We start from the raw sequence: 14305 nt of genomic DNA on the forward strand, positions 1-14305 counted from the left end.
CTTTAGGAGTTTTGTGAAAACCCCATTCACGATTTTGAGGTTAACGCTTGCAAGCATTAAAAAAAAAAAAAAAAAAGGCATTTCACAACATTCACTGAGAGATATTTAAAACCACAGACAAGTAAAAGTAACATTGAGTAAAAGACCTAAGGAGGACTTGAATGGTTTCAGACCAACATTAAGCTTCTGGGATGCCCCAACCTCAACCCTGTCGGAAATTTTAGACTACAGCTAAAAGCTTAGTATGTCCAAGAAAACAAAACAAAAAAACAATCAGATTCAACTGAAAGAGCTTTGTCAATAAGAGTGGTCAAATAAACAGAGTTGTACCAGAAGATTACCACCGGCTTGAAAAAGAAGATAGATGAGGTGAAACTTGCCGAGTGCCATTTAACAAAGTATCAACAAGGATGCATAGTCAGTTTTAACCTTTAGTAGTTAAAGGGCGGTCCTTTATTTAAAAAAAAAAAAAAAAACAGGTTTCCTGATTTTAAAACCAAGATACTCGTGTAGGTTTTGGACACATTTTTTTATATTTGTGTGAGTGCGTGCTCATACCCGACTCCAGTCATAGTTTCTGAGTTACTGACGGCCAGGCTAACCACTTCGGTGACGTCCACCCTCCCTAGGGCCGAGGGGCTTCGCTCATTCTCGTAATAACTCAGGAAGCCGCCCTCCAATGTACACCAGCGTCGTCCAATGTCTGAAACAAACACACACACACAGAAAGAATACCAATTCAGAAATCATAAACATTGTTTTAGGTGTGTCATATTTTAAAGTTTCTCAAATAGACCTTTTAGCCCCCCAAAATGAGTAGAAATTAACTGCTTGGCTTGGTACTGGTAACGTTAACCCACTGTTTGGATTAAACGATGGATTTTGGATGCAAAGTGATGCAAAAAAGTAAAAACAAACAAAAAATACAAGGGTGGTCATTTTAAGCTAAAGCTGACTGAAAGTCAACTTTAAATATGGACATCATAGAAGGACACACAAGCAGACTGATGCAAAATTGTAAAGTCCAAGCAGCGAGCAGGTTTCAATCTACAAACATCTTCTCAACAGGAAGGCTGGAAAACACACAACTTTTTGTTTTTGCGACTGCCTTACGGTGCGATTTACATGGCCAATGAGCATGAAGTTCATGAAAACGTACCTAATTTTGGATTTTCAAAGTCACCATGCCATCTGTTTTTTTTTTCTCTCCTTGTTCCGCAACAAACACACACATACAAACAGCTTCCCACCCCACAACCCCCCGTCGCTCTCAACTCCAAAGTTTCCAGCGTATTCATCTCATGAATATGCTAATTGTGCGTTCCTCTGCCAACCGCGTGTGATACTTCTGAAGAAACAGATATAGTTCCAATAAAAAAAAAAAAGGAAGTGTCGACAACTGGATGTAGAAAGAAAAGGGATGTGATAAACACGGGAAAAGGAGGATGTCAGTTTTGCTCTATTCACCCTCACGCTGCATCTCTTTACAGCCGTTTCTCACTTTATCTCTGTGTTCTGTTCATAAGAAAAAAGTTATTTGTACAAGAATTCAGTAAAAAAAGAAAAAGCAACATAATTTATTTTTTTTTCTCTCACTTGGCATTTAAAAAGAAATACCCTCTCGCTGACCCCACTTCATTTGAAGAAAGAAAGATAACTCCAGCAGCTACAGAGGCATCATCTTCATTTACCCACTGTGCATGTAGGGGTTTAATGTGCCGGTGTGGGACAGACAGAGAGAGACAAAGTGTGGTATTTAAAGCCATTACCACTCGAATCTGTCTGGCAGGATATAGTGTTGTCTTGGTGACAGAAAAAAGATGAAAATACATTTCACTTTGGTTTAAAATGTGCCCCTAAATCGCTGAGGTTTTGCAGAAAATGTCATGTCCATCATTTCCAGGACAAAACGGTAAAGTTCTTGTTTTGCACTACATTGTAATTTTGTGTTGCTTCTCATTTGTCACAGCTGCGACACCCGAATAACTGGAGACAAATCTACTTCCAGCTGTCATTGTAACCTGCCAGATAACATACAGAAGTCATTGTTGACATCTCTAAAGAAGATTGACTTTCTTTAAATGTTACACAGAAGATTTTAAATATTTAGAAATACCCAACAGTCTTTTTAGTGGTTGCTATAGAACATTTTATTCGTTTCAATTAAAAAAAAAATAACTTCAGACATATGACATATTCAAAAATGTTATTTCTACACAGGGTGTTGACTGCTGACAGTTATCCAATAGTCCCTTTACAACTTCACAAGAAGCCTAAGCCACAATAGGTAATGGCAAAAGGTAATGGCTGTTCACATGAGGATACAACAATATCAATGGAAAGTTGAATGGGCAGACAAAAGATAGCAAAAAGAGTAACAGCACCAGGGATAACAACAACTTTGTGAATGTTTTTTTGTCACAACAAGGGTGAGAACTTTAGGAGACGCCACACAAAGAAATATCTAGAACGCCAAGAGATACAGCTTGTATTGAGCCACATTTGGAACAGAGACAATTTCCAAACCATCCTACCTGGCCTGAGAAACCTTCTTTTAATGTCCTGTTGAAGTCAGTTAATAAAACTGCTGGGTATCTTTAAGACCTCAGCTGAGCCAAAGGCTGATCAGCCCATGTCACGTTGCAGGAGTTAATGAAAAATATCTGTTTACTTTTTTGTTGAGATGAATTTGGAAAGATGGCATGAGATAGAGGGACCTTTCTCTAAGCCACTCTTCAAAATGGTGAAGACAAGAGAACGTGCCGTAACAAAGGTAAATGTGCGCGATCCTGATCCGTCAGGTAAACTCCGCTTAAACGCATTCATACCTAAAATTGGAGCAATAGTTTTAAAGTGAAGAGGATTGTGAGAGAGGTGAGGAAAAAAAATACGCGATGTATTTAGTGTGACGTCATGCTACAGCTATGAAAGGATAATTCATTTAAAAGCTGTTGTATGCGTCTTTACAAGAGATGCCAGTGAATATGGAGTGTTCTCTGTGAGGCTGCTTTTCTAGGAGCAGCGCAAATCTGAAAAAAGCTGAATGAATTTCAAACAGTTCAACAAAACCACTTTTAAGTGGCGTTTAAAAAAATAAATAAATAAAAATGTGGCAAAAGTCCCTTCCTCTTATGGTGGTTAGTGGGTTTAGATCCCTTCAACACATTCCACCAGGAAACTGGCTTCGTCAGAAAGCCACAGATCTTGAGCATCCTTCTATCGTCTTTTTTCTGGGACTGCTTTCTTTCTTAGCGGGTGGGATATATCAGTAGCTTCTGCGCGAGAACCAGCGCAATACGAGGGGAACAATAGTGCTTGATTTACAATCGAGCAGCTGCGTACATTGCCAGCTGTCCCACCCCCCGACTCCCACACACATACAGTGGCCCCGTGGCCCAGCCGTACACCACAGGAGGCCATAGCCAGCCACAAGAGACGACACTCGCGAAAGCCAGCCGAGGTACGTGACTCCACCAGATAAAATGGGCCAATTAGCTCGTACACCAAGAGAGCTCCCTGCATAGTGTTTTCCAAAGGAAGGAAGGTCTCCGAATGCTAAACCTCTTTCCCCCCCTCATTTTTATGCTTTATTGCATGGATCGTTTTTCAACAAAATGCTCTAAATTATCCAAATGTGCAAGACGAAACAGGTCGACTGGATTCAAATTCTAACCTTGTGTTTCTCTCCTCACTCTCAAAGGAGAAAAGAGACATATCCAAAGCTTCTCGGCTACATCCGTAAGTTTTCCTACTGTCTTAAACTTTTTATCGATGTGGCACGGACATCCAATTCAGTATTCATCAGAATAGAAAGGCTGTGCCCCGTGTCTTCTTCCCCCCCTTTTCGTTTTTGTGAATCCCTTTTGACTCTCACTCCCACGTCTGCCCCCTTCCACCAATCTTCTGCCTATCTCGCCATCAGACTAAAATATCTGCAACGAAGACATCTGGTGGACAGCTTGTCAGGGGGGCTCGAAATGGAAATCAAGAAAACGGAAAAGGATCTGAAGGATATGTCTGTGCCAGAATTAGAGCCTACTTCATTACATTGAGGGATGGACAAATATGGCAAAAGAAATAAAAGGAAATCAGTATCTTTGTCATGTGTTTCTCAGTCCCCTAAATGCTGCAAAAATGAATGGAAGTTGCATGTACTATGAACGCAAGCTCCACAGATCAACACAAAATAGTTCATAATTATGCAGGGGGAAGGCAAATAATACATGTTCTGGCATTTTTTCACAGATAAAAAAAAAATAAAAGTAAGGCACTTGGAATTGAGCCCTTTACTCTTATGCCTCTTGATAGCTTCAGTGGAACAAAATTCTTTCGGTGACCTAATTAGTAAATACGAGTCTATTAATCTTATTTTGAACACAGCTGTTCTATGAACACCTAAGCGGTTTACCAGAGAACATTAGTGAACAAAAAGCATCTTGAAAACCAAGAAACACAGCAGACGTGGTCAGGGGATGTAGCTGTGGAGATGTTTAAGCAGGGTTAGAAAACTTGATCTTGCATTTTGCAGATGTCACAGAGAACTCTCAACAGGACCATTGTGACTTTGGCAATCGTAAAATGACTTTTATAGAAAAAAGGTGAACAGAAAAATAGCCACTTCTGAAATAAAATCATTAGGAGTTTGCGAGAACCTATTAAGGAGACACACCAATCATGTGGAGAAAATAAAATGTACTCAGGGTCAGATGAAATCAAAACTGAACTTTATGGAGTACATTTGAAGTGCGGTGGACATAACACTACGTATCACTTTGAGCACAACATCCTGCATGTTGAAGTATGGTTGTGGCGGCATCATGCTGTGGTGCTTCTGTAAGAAAAGCTTTTAGAAGACTTGAAACTGAGGCGGTTCACCCTTCAGCAGGACAATAATCCTAAATGTGCCACTAAATCTTCAATAACATAGTTCAGATTGAAGCAGATTCCCATGTTAGAACAGTGCAGTAAAAAAAAGACCTAAATCGAATTAAACATCTCGAAAACTTATGTTTATAGACACCCGGAGTCCAGTATAAAAAAAAATTATGCTGCAAAGAAAGTTGGGTGAAAAATTTCGATCCCTAGATGAGCAATGAGGGTGAAGACGTACCTAAACAGAGGCTGTGAGTGCAGCATAAGCCTGAAGGATGATAAATACTTCTGCAAGGCAATGTAAAACAGAATAAAATCCACTCACAGTCTGAAAAGTAAATCTGAATATAAACCACAGAGAAGATTTGTCTCGTTATGGAAGACCCGGATTCAAAGTTTGCAAATGAAAAAAGCAATCGAATTGTTCATACGGGCACAATAAAACAATTTGACTTCTATCCACCAGCCCTCCATTCCTCGACGTCTCCACGGAAGCAAGTGAGTTACGGCTGCAGGCGAAGGCAGGGCACCGCTGATGAGGAAAAGACAAAAGCTAATCAGAAATTATGCGTGCCATTTCCTCAGTGCCAGTCACCACATCAGACAGCGACTTCCAGGCCGTCTCTCTTTACCTCCTCAAAAGTCACTCCGGCACCGCGAAGAAATTGCACAAAAGAGGTGGACCGTTTAAATGTGATTCACTTCTTCTTCCTGTCCACTGGGAACGATTCACTGGAGCGGGAATCAACTGTCTGCACCGCTGGAGTCAACGTTGCAAAAGTATCGAGTTTAGAGGAGTACAGCATGTTTTTACCACAAACAAGACAAGAAAAACAATCGTTTTACTCATCCACATCAATCGCACGTCACTTTGGTGCATTTGTAAAGTTTGCACTGTAAACAAACAAAAAAACACTAGCTTGACTTGTCTCCAAAATAATAGCTTATGGCACATTAAAGCAGTGTTTTCATTAAGTCCTATTCACACTATGAATTATTAACAACTCAGACACATCTATAGAGCATCAAACCATTAGCCTCCGAAGCCAACGGCATCCTGTAGTACATTCAAAAATACCTCACGCGGCCCCGGCTGTTTTTCCATTGACGAAGTTGGAACACGTTGAGTTTGTTCTTTCTTTTTTTTTTTTGCACCCCGACCCTGCTGAATTTTTCAGCAGCAGCAGCTGCAGTTAAAGTGCCAGTAGAGCACAAAAGCAAAGTCTTGTATAATACATGAAATAATAAAATGTTTTATAGGTTGAACCTTCAAAGGAGTTCATGCAGATGCAAGAGGCACTAAAAGCACAACAGTGAACAGAACGGCCTTTAACCAAGCAGATGCACTGCTTTGCGAGTCATTTCAAAAACACAAAATGAAAAGTAAAAGTTAAATACCCACATGGAGTGGGTCTATGTGAAGGTAAGCTTTTTGCAGTGTTTCCGAGTTATTTTCTGTCATGCGCCTCCCTAAGGATCATACTATTTTTTTCCCTCACACACCTTCCCTCCCTTGAATTGAAATATTATTGTGAGCCTGATAGCATATCTGTAGAAACCACTGGCTTTAGCCAGCATGGTATGACCTGATTTTCAAAACAGCCGTTTTATTGTTCCAAGTCTCAAAACAATTTCCAAGTTCAGTTTAAGTCAATCAGTAACATTTAATCAAGACTACTCAGTCTGAAAGGGGGGAAACAAGGTATGTAGCTCATATATATATATATATATATTACTGCTCAAAAAAATAAAGGGAACACTTAAACAACCCAATATAACTCCAAGTAAATCAAACTTCTGTGAAATCAAACTTAGGAAGCAACACTGATTCCCGACGAGGGTCCCCATTGAGAGGGTCAGTGTTGCTTCCTAAGTGGACAGTTTGATTTCACAGAAGTTTGATTTACTTGGAGTTATATTGTGTTGTCTAATGTTCCCTTTATTTTTTTGAGCAGTGTATATATATATAAATATTTTTTTGCTTTGTTTAGTTTTTTTAATCAGAGTGCCAGAAACAGGTTTCTATATACAAAATAAATCTTTATGCTTACAATATTCAGCGATATGTTTAAGTTAACCTAAAAAATGAAAAAAATTTAAATGAAAAAAATTTAAAATTGGATTAAAAGTGTCATTTGATCAATTTGAAAATCTGTTCTTTAAAGAAACCAAATTTTGTTACATCTGAATCTCCGCTGTTGCTTCAGAGAACAAAATTTTCCCAAAAGTAAATGATGGCTAAGAACCGTAATACAAAGAGCCACATTTCAATAAACTGAAACTAGCTTTTAAATAGTAAACTCAAATCAAATTTCATTACCACAGATAATGAGATTTTCGAGAGATACTTGGATAAAAATTTATCCCGGGTCCCTGTAAGAAGCAATTTCCCCAGACCTCAGCTCTGTTCATTAGCTGGCATGTTCAACCACCAATAAGAGCTGAGGGGCTGTGGGGTGATGGGAATAGAGACGAATGGCTCAATATGAAGGAGACTCGGCTCGCTCAAGTGGCAGGTACTGCTTCACCCTCCATCCTTCAATTCCTTATCCCAGTCCTCAGCCCTCCGAATAGCCACCTTTTCCCTGAGGGAGTGCCCAGTGCTGCTTCCTTGTGCTAATTACCCATGGGTCCAGAAATGCTCCAGCTGTTTGGAGATGTGGGAATGTCGTACAGGCAGGGTGTGCACCTGAAGCAGACTGAGGAGTCTGGGTAGGAAAACCAGCCTGATTAAAAGTTTCACTGTTTTCCAGGGCAAAGAGAGGAGAACTCAGAAGTTGATGGGATCCCCTAACAAAAGTAAATACTTTAAATTTGTTTGAAATCTTATTCTCAGCAGACCATCATTAACCTCGTGCCTCGTCTTACATACAGTTGTCAGACAAGACCTCCCCGAAGGCCATGCAGAGCACATGTCAAAGACAGATCCATTGATCATTCTGACTTGACTGTTTGCTGAGCAGATTGAACGATTGGCAGTTTGACAGTTGAAACGCTGACACTGATTGACCAGCGCTTAACGAACGGAGACCTTTGACAAACACGCAGCTTAAATTGCTTACAAATGGATTGATGCATTGATTGGACTTGCCATGGGTTTTTCTTTTTTCTTTTTGTTAAATGGCTTTTGAACTCACCGTCTCGTCCACGCCGATCCGGCATCGTCTTAGCTGGGCCAGACGAGACGTAGAGAAAGCCGTCCATGAAGACAGACACGTCAGACAGCGAAGCGTTCTCTAACCACTGGTCCAGCCTTGGGAAATCTACAAGGAGACAAATTTGCTTAATATATTTGTGTGTAAACGTAATAGAAAGTTTTGTGAAGGAAAAAAAAAACAAAAAAAGTAAATTGGCATATCAAAATCTATCTTAGTAACCAATGAAACAATCTCTGTTGCCATTACAACAGTCAAATTCTTCTTGTAATGGCTGACTGGTGCATTGCATTTTTCCATTTTTGTTTGTGACCAGTTTAGTGATAAGTTCAAGGTTTTTTATTTTATTTTCTTTAATCAAAGGCCTATTTGCTCCCTCCTCAGATTTTACATCAGATTCAATTTGAGACTTTGACTGGGACACTCCAAAACAACGTTAACATTACTTGAAACAGACGAAGTATGTTGGTAGAAATATGCTAAAGGTTGACATTTTCAAATCTGTGACATGTGGTTTTGTACACTTGAGGTTGGCTTTAAATCACTTTAGAAAAGACTTTGGGTGGCACATGGAGACGTGGCAGAGCAGTCACCCCCGTATACTGAGGGTTTTGGTCCTCGATGCAAATCCTGACCCTGGGAACCGTTGCTGTATTTCTCCCCCCTTTGTCTCTGCCCGTTTTTTGTCCAATATGAATTAATCGTAGAACAGCACTTCTCTAAATTGTCGGTTTTATACGTGTTATGTACTCAAACAAAACTAATGTCCTTCAACAGAAAAAAAAAAAGCTGAATTTTGCAGACTCGCCTTGTTATGTTTGCCCACTCCTGACTTACCCTTAAGCAATACAATGTATCCCCACCAGATTCCTGATTACTGTTCTTGAACCAAAGCTCTGACCTCCATGTGGAGACTTTTTCTTTTTTTCCCCAGTGGGCCTCAGAAAAAGCACAGCAGTGTCTTTTTAATCACAAGAAGCATAAAGGTGATCATACAAGGTTCTGTTTAATTTAGTCATGACTTTGTCACACGGTCCTACTTTTGCAAAGGCAAGGATAGGGTGTTGAGAGAGCATTTCTCCATGCACTCAATCTGTTAAAAATGACTTTTACTCTCATCTGTGTCCATCAGAGAGAAAGAAGCATGCCGATCTTGCCCTCCTTAATCCGAACTCCCTCCACTCATCCTTTTCTCGCTAGTTTTAAGAGCTCCCCACATTCAGCCTTATCATTCTCAAATTCAATTAGCTTTCATTCCGAGGTCCAATTTTCTGCCCGAGCCTTGGTAATATCTTACAGATTTTATCTTGAGCACCTCCAGCTCTCTCATCAGGCAAGGTAAAATAACTTTAATTGAAACCAGTTTTGATTGAATCGACATTTCCCCACGAGCCCCCCCTTCGACGACACCGCCGACGCCTCGTTTCATGCCCACACATCATTCAGTGGAGAAAAACAATCTGTCCATTTACCAAGACGCCGTTGTCTTTGTTCTGTACGTGGATTCATCATGTCAAATTAATTAACAGCAATCATATGAACAAACTTACAGCAAAGCGCTTCTTAATATACGACTAAAAAAAAAGGATGGATCGTTTGGGAGCACCTAATGGGAACGTATTTTACCTTCAATCTGATCACTTACTTTTATATCGTTATAACTAACTTAAATGTTTAAGAAGTAAAGAATAACTTAAGAAAGCAGAATTTAGATTCAGAACAATGTCCGCCAATCACAGTCGTGACTTCTTGAGCCATCCTATATAAAAGTGCAAAAGAGATTGTTTTAATGGTGCCACACCAAGAAATGAGGGCCACACAGACAAAAATGCTTCGTCAGATCAAGTGTAGCTTTGTTACGTTTTAGTCTTGGACGTTATTGTGTTAGATTTGATGGAAGCTTCAATTCCGAAAGTCAAACTAGGTAAATATACTTTCACAGACCATTTTTTTTGTCATAAATAGTAAATCTATCTATTACATGGAAAGTGTCACCAAAACATGGACACCAAAGTGTCCATGTTCTGTGGACACAAGAACATGTTTGTGTGGTTTAATGAGTCCATTTCAGATGCAGCATTCAAATGGCCGCATCAGGATTTTCAGGAAATTACTGGAAAACGTAGATCTATCCTCTCGTGCATCAGTAGATCAGGATGACGGTGCAATAGAGTGAGGGATATTTTATCGCCACACTTTGGGCTCTTTTAAACACCGCAGCCTTCCCGGCATTGTTGATGACCAAGTTAGTCCCTTTATGACCAGAGTACACGCCCATCTACTGCCGGCAACTTCCAGAAGGATAATGCACCATATTACAAAACTGACATCATCGCAAACTAATTTGTTGACGTTGATTATGAGTTTAGTGGACTCCAATGGCCTCTGCTGCCACCAGATCTCAGTCCATTAGAGGACTTTTGAGGATTGACAGAAAGGGAGATTTGCATTATGGATGTGCAGATTAAAATCCAGCAACTGTGCGATGCCAGAGAAAAACTCTGAAGAGCGTTTCTGACAACTATTCGACCAAGTTTTGGGGACAATCAGAGTGTTTGTGACTGTGTAAACTCTTCCCATGGACGCCATTTTGGCCCAGCCTCTTTCTTATTGTTGAATCACAAACACTAAAATATCACTAAGTGGAAGTGAGGCCTACAGCACTGGGTATTGTTCTAGGTAATTTTGTGACCTCTTGGAAGACTCGTCTTAGAAGACTTTCTGAAATTTCTTTCTGAGCAATTTCAAAGTCAAGTCCACTTCTGGGACGCTCAGTTATGTTCTACATTTTCTCCATTTGTAAATAATGACTATCATTGTTGTTCACTGACATTTAAAAGCCTTTATCAACCTTTCCAACCAAATTCAATCACTATTTTTCATTAGTTTAATTTATTTAGATTATGGCATGATGTTTTCCTTTTTAAGAGTGCTTAGCCTACTTCATGTTGTCAGACAGGTTCAAATTAGCAGGTATTTTCATTTTACAGCACAGGCAGTAAACAGATGGTAGGGGCTAGTGAATCTAAACAAAAACAAAAGTGGTTAATCAAGTTGAACCTTTAATTTAATCAGTTTAGCAATTAGATTCATAAAAAAGCCAAGATTGGCTTGTATAACATTTTTCTTTGAGCTCTGGTTTCAATTATTAAAGCAACTAAGCATTTTCTCAAGCTATCTTTGTGCGCCATTTTTTTATTCTGAAACAAGCGTTAAAAACACACAAAAAAAAACCAGACCACCACAAAAACTAGGAGACACTTTTCTCAGCACTGCAGAATTAGATGCCAGCTTTTAAGAATAAAACAGCAACAAAGTGAGTGTAATACACACACACGCGTGCACGCACGCGCAAACTGAAGTGTTTCCAAGCACTCAGGTTGACAGAATGTAAATAAGCCAGTGGCTTGATGCTGTATCAGTTGTAACAAGCCTCTCTCTGTGAGCATGCTTAACAACCCCTCTGGGCCCCTGAAGCTGGACTCTGTTAGGATGGGACTGCGCTGCTGTCTGCGGGGGCAGCAGTGGAGGAGTCTGGCCCGTGCTGATTGGCTCACTCCCCTGTGAAGGGAGGTGACATGACAGAGTGCTCAATTAGCCATCTGCTTGCCCACGGCTGCAGTTACAAAGCGAGCTTCGACGGGCAGTGGACAGCGGGGGTAATCAGAGGAGCTTGTTCGCGCTTGTGCATTTACACGCAGACACGCAGTAAACGACGGCACAAACAGACGATGCATGCAGGAGGGGCAGAGATGATGCTTGGTAGAGGCAGAAGATGAGTGAAAACAGCAATTTGTGCACAAGACGGCAAGGAAAGGGGTCTAGGTGTTGAGCTTTTCAGCCTGTGGACATATTAACATTCAATTATTAGATTAAAAGCAGCATTTAGTTGGGGAAAAAAAAAGGTTTTCCAAAGTGACCATTACCTCCTGACCTTTTCACTGCTTTTTGGTCATTTACTGTATTTAACACCTTAAGGCAGGTAGAAAATATTTTTGCAGAAGAAAAAAAAAGGAGCTTGTCATTTAGAATTTTCATTTGCCTTCCATTGAAGCGAAACTTATTTTAATAAAATCTGATGTAATGATCCAAAGAAACAGAGTACACATTTTGAAGTAGGAAGAACATATTACTTGATTTTCAAAGTTTGACCTTTGACCTTTTTGCTGCAAGGCAACAGCACCAACAACCACACTGTCGTGCAGCTCCTCATTCATGTCTAGAAGTGCTAAAATAATAAAAAATTAATCTAGAAACATTTAACACTTAGTGAATGTTTAGAAGGAAACTAGTTGCAGAAAAAAATTTAATCAAATAAAATTCATTAGGGAAAAGATCTCAACTGTGAAACTTTGCTAAAGTAAAATTAGCTAGGGCATAGCAGCATTAACACAAACAGATCTAATTTTTTATACAGTCTTTGTGGCATCACCATGTCTACACATGGAAAGACTGCATACAACAAAATAAATAAATAAAAAAAGATCCTTAAAATAAATAAGAAACCACCACAGTGGAAGTCTTTGACAATAAGGGATCGAGCCCATCATGGAGGCGAGCCTCTGGGGTTCCTAAGATGCAAAACTGCATAGCCTCAGAGAGCTGCAATTGGCTTTCTTAAATAGAATCTGGGATGGTAATATGCAAATGAACACGCTCCGACCGTCTCCCAGGGCGCTCTCAGGCGAACAGGTGTAGGCGGGTGGTGGTGGGAGGGTGGGGGGACATCGAGGACTGCGTGCATGTACTCACATTCGCTCAGAAAGAAGGAGCTAATGAAGTGGCCACGCTCCACTATTTGGTGGAAGTCCTAACTTTGGAGTCACAAATGAGCCGCTGCAGAGGGATAACGGCTGCAGAGTGGCTCCGGAATAAGCAGGCTGACAGCCTTCTTCTTATTCACTGTATCCAAGGGGGACATGGTGAGCCTTTTTTCCCTATTTTTACTTTTCTGTTTTTCTTTTTTTCTTTCCACAAACTGGAAGCGTGATTCACACCGAGAAGACAGGCGGCTACGATATTTTCCCGCATACTAGCCCAATTTGGAGTTTAGTCGAGAAGTGACAATTCTTCATGGTGTCTGATTGTTTATTGCTGGCTCATTCTGCTGTCCCAGGGGTTTTGGGATTGGGAAAAGACCATGTTTGTCATCATTTTGTTTTAGGATAGCGTCTGGTTAACGGCTGTATGCGGCGTTTTGAAGGAAGCCCTGAAGTGAGCCCTCGCTGTGAAAACATGTTTTACAAGATAAACCCAAATGGAGGGAAGAACCAAACACGCAGCCATAAACAGCGATACCCCACTGCAAACAACTCAAATATCCATATCTGCCCTTATGTCACCTAGCATGTGTGCAATTGCTATCCGGTTGAAAAAGTCAGTTGTAACCCAAGGCGGAGTTCTTTAAAACTCCAGAACAAGTCTGAACTCTGCTTTGTCCTCGATATTGGCTGCTGTGCGACTACTTTCATTCTATCTTCTTTCTGTCAACACAGAGCTGTGCAGCAGGGATGGCATCATGCGGGTATTGAATTGTTCCCTGATCCTGCCAAATATAACGCTGCAAACACCAATGATGGGAGCGAGAGAGAGAGAGAGAGAAAAAAAAAGAAAAAAAAAAGTTCAATTTCTGTTTAATGAAAATTTTCAGAAGTCTGTCTGCACGCTCGGGGGGCCCCACATGCACGAGAACAATGCTAGACGGCACTTTCCACAGCTCTGCGTCTGATGTGACAATGTGTCCGACAAAACAGTGGAGAAATGTCAACAGGGGGAATCTGGACAGTATTTTCTGGGAAGCTTAATCTTCTCACAGCAACCGCTTCTTTCTACATCGAAATTAAACAGCCTTCTCTCAGCAACCATGCTGCAGAGTACATGGGCTGAATGTGTTCCAGTGGAGATGTTTTTAAAAGAGGAAAGCGTGAATTTGAGCAATTTAACTGTTTATATGTTCTTATATGCTACATCTGGAATCAATGTTGATCATTATTAACATGAAGTGCTGTCTAGTGACTGTCAACAGGGGCTTAAATTACTCTAAAACAATTATTATAACCCTAGGTAAGAAGCTGAGTGACTTGGACCTGACATGTTATATTTATGTTTAGTATGTTTATATTGAAGTGAAAAAGGAAGTAGTTATGTTGCATCAAAAGAGTAAATTAAAAGACTAATTGCAAGCTAGATGACAGCATTACAAAAGCACTGAAAAAGTCTCAAAACCATTTGAGACGGCATTTTTAGCAGCATTTTTGGTTAGAAAAAAGGAATGGCGA

General features: G+C 40.3%; 1 protein-coding gene across 2 annotated transcripts in view; it reads right to left on the reverse strand.

Moving 5' to 3' along the window:
• arap2 (ArfGAP with RhoGAP domain, ankyrin repeat and PH domain 2) overlaps nt 1-14305 on the reverse strand; it is a 130621-nt gene that overhangs the window by 46783 nt on the left and 69533 nt on the right. For both annotated transcript variants that reach the window (XM_008435470.2, XM_008435469.1), the window contains exons 15-16: nt 8010-8135; nt 559-703 (exon numbers count right to left, since the gene is read on the reverse strand). In XM_008435470.2, the coding sequence (XP_008433692.1) occupies nt 559-703; nt 8010-8135 (271 nt within the window). The remainder of the gene's footprint in view (nt 1-558; nt 704-8009; nt 8136-14305) is intronic.

The sequence above is a fragment of the Poecilia reticulata genome, linkage group LG18 (assembly GCF_000633615.1).
Source record: "Poecilia reticulata strain Guanapo linkage group LG18, Guppy_female_1.0+MT, whole genome shotgun sequence".
Classification (NCBI taxonomy): Eukaryota; Metazoa; Chordata; class Actinopteri; order Cyprinodontiformes; family Poeciliidae; genus Poecilia; species Poecilia reticulata.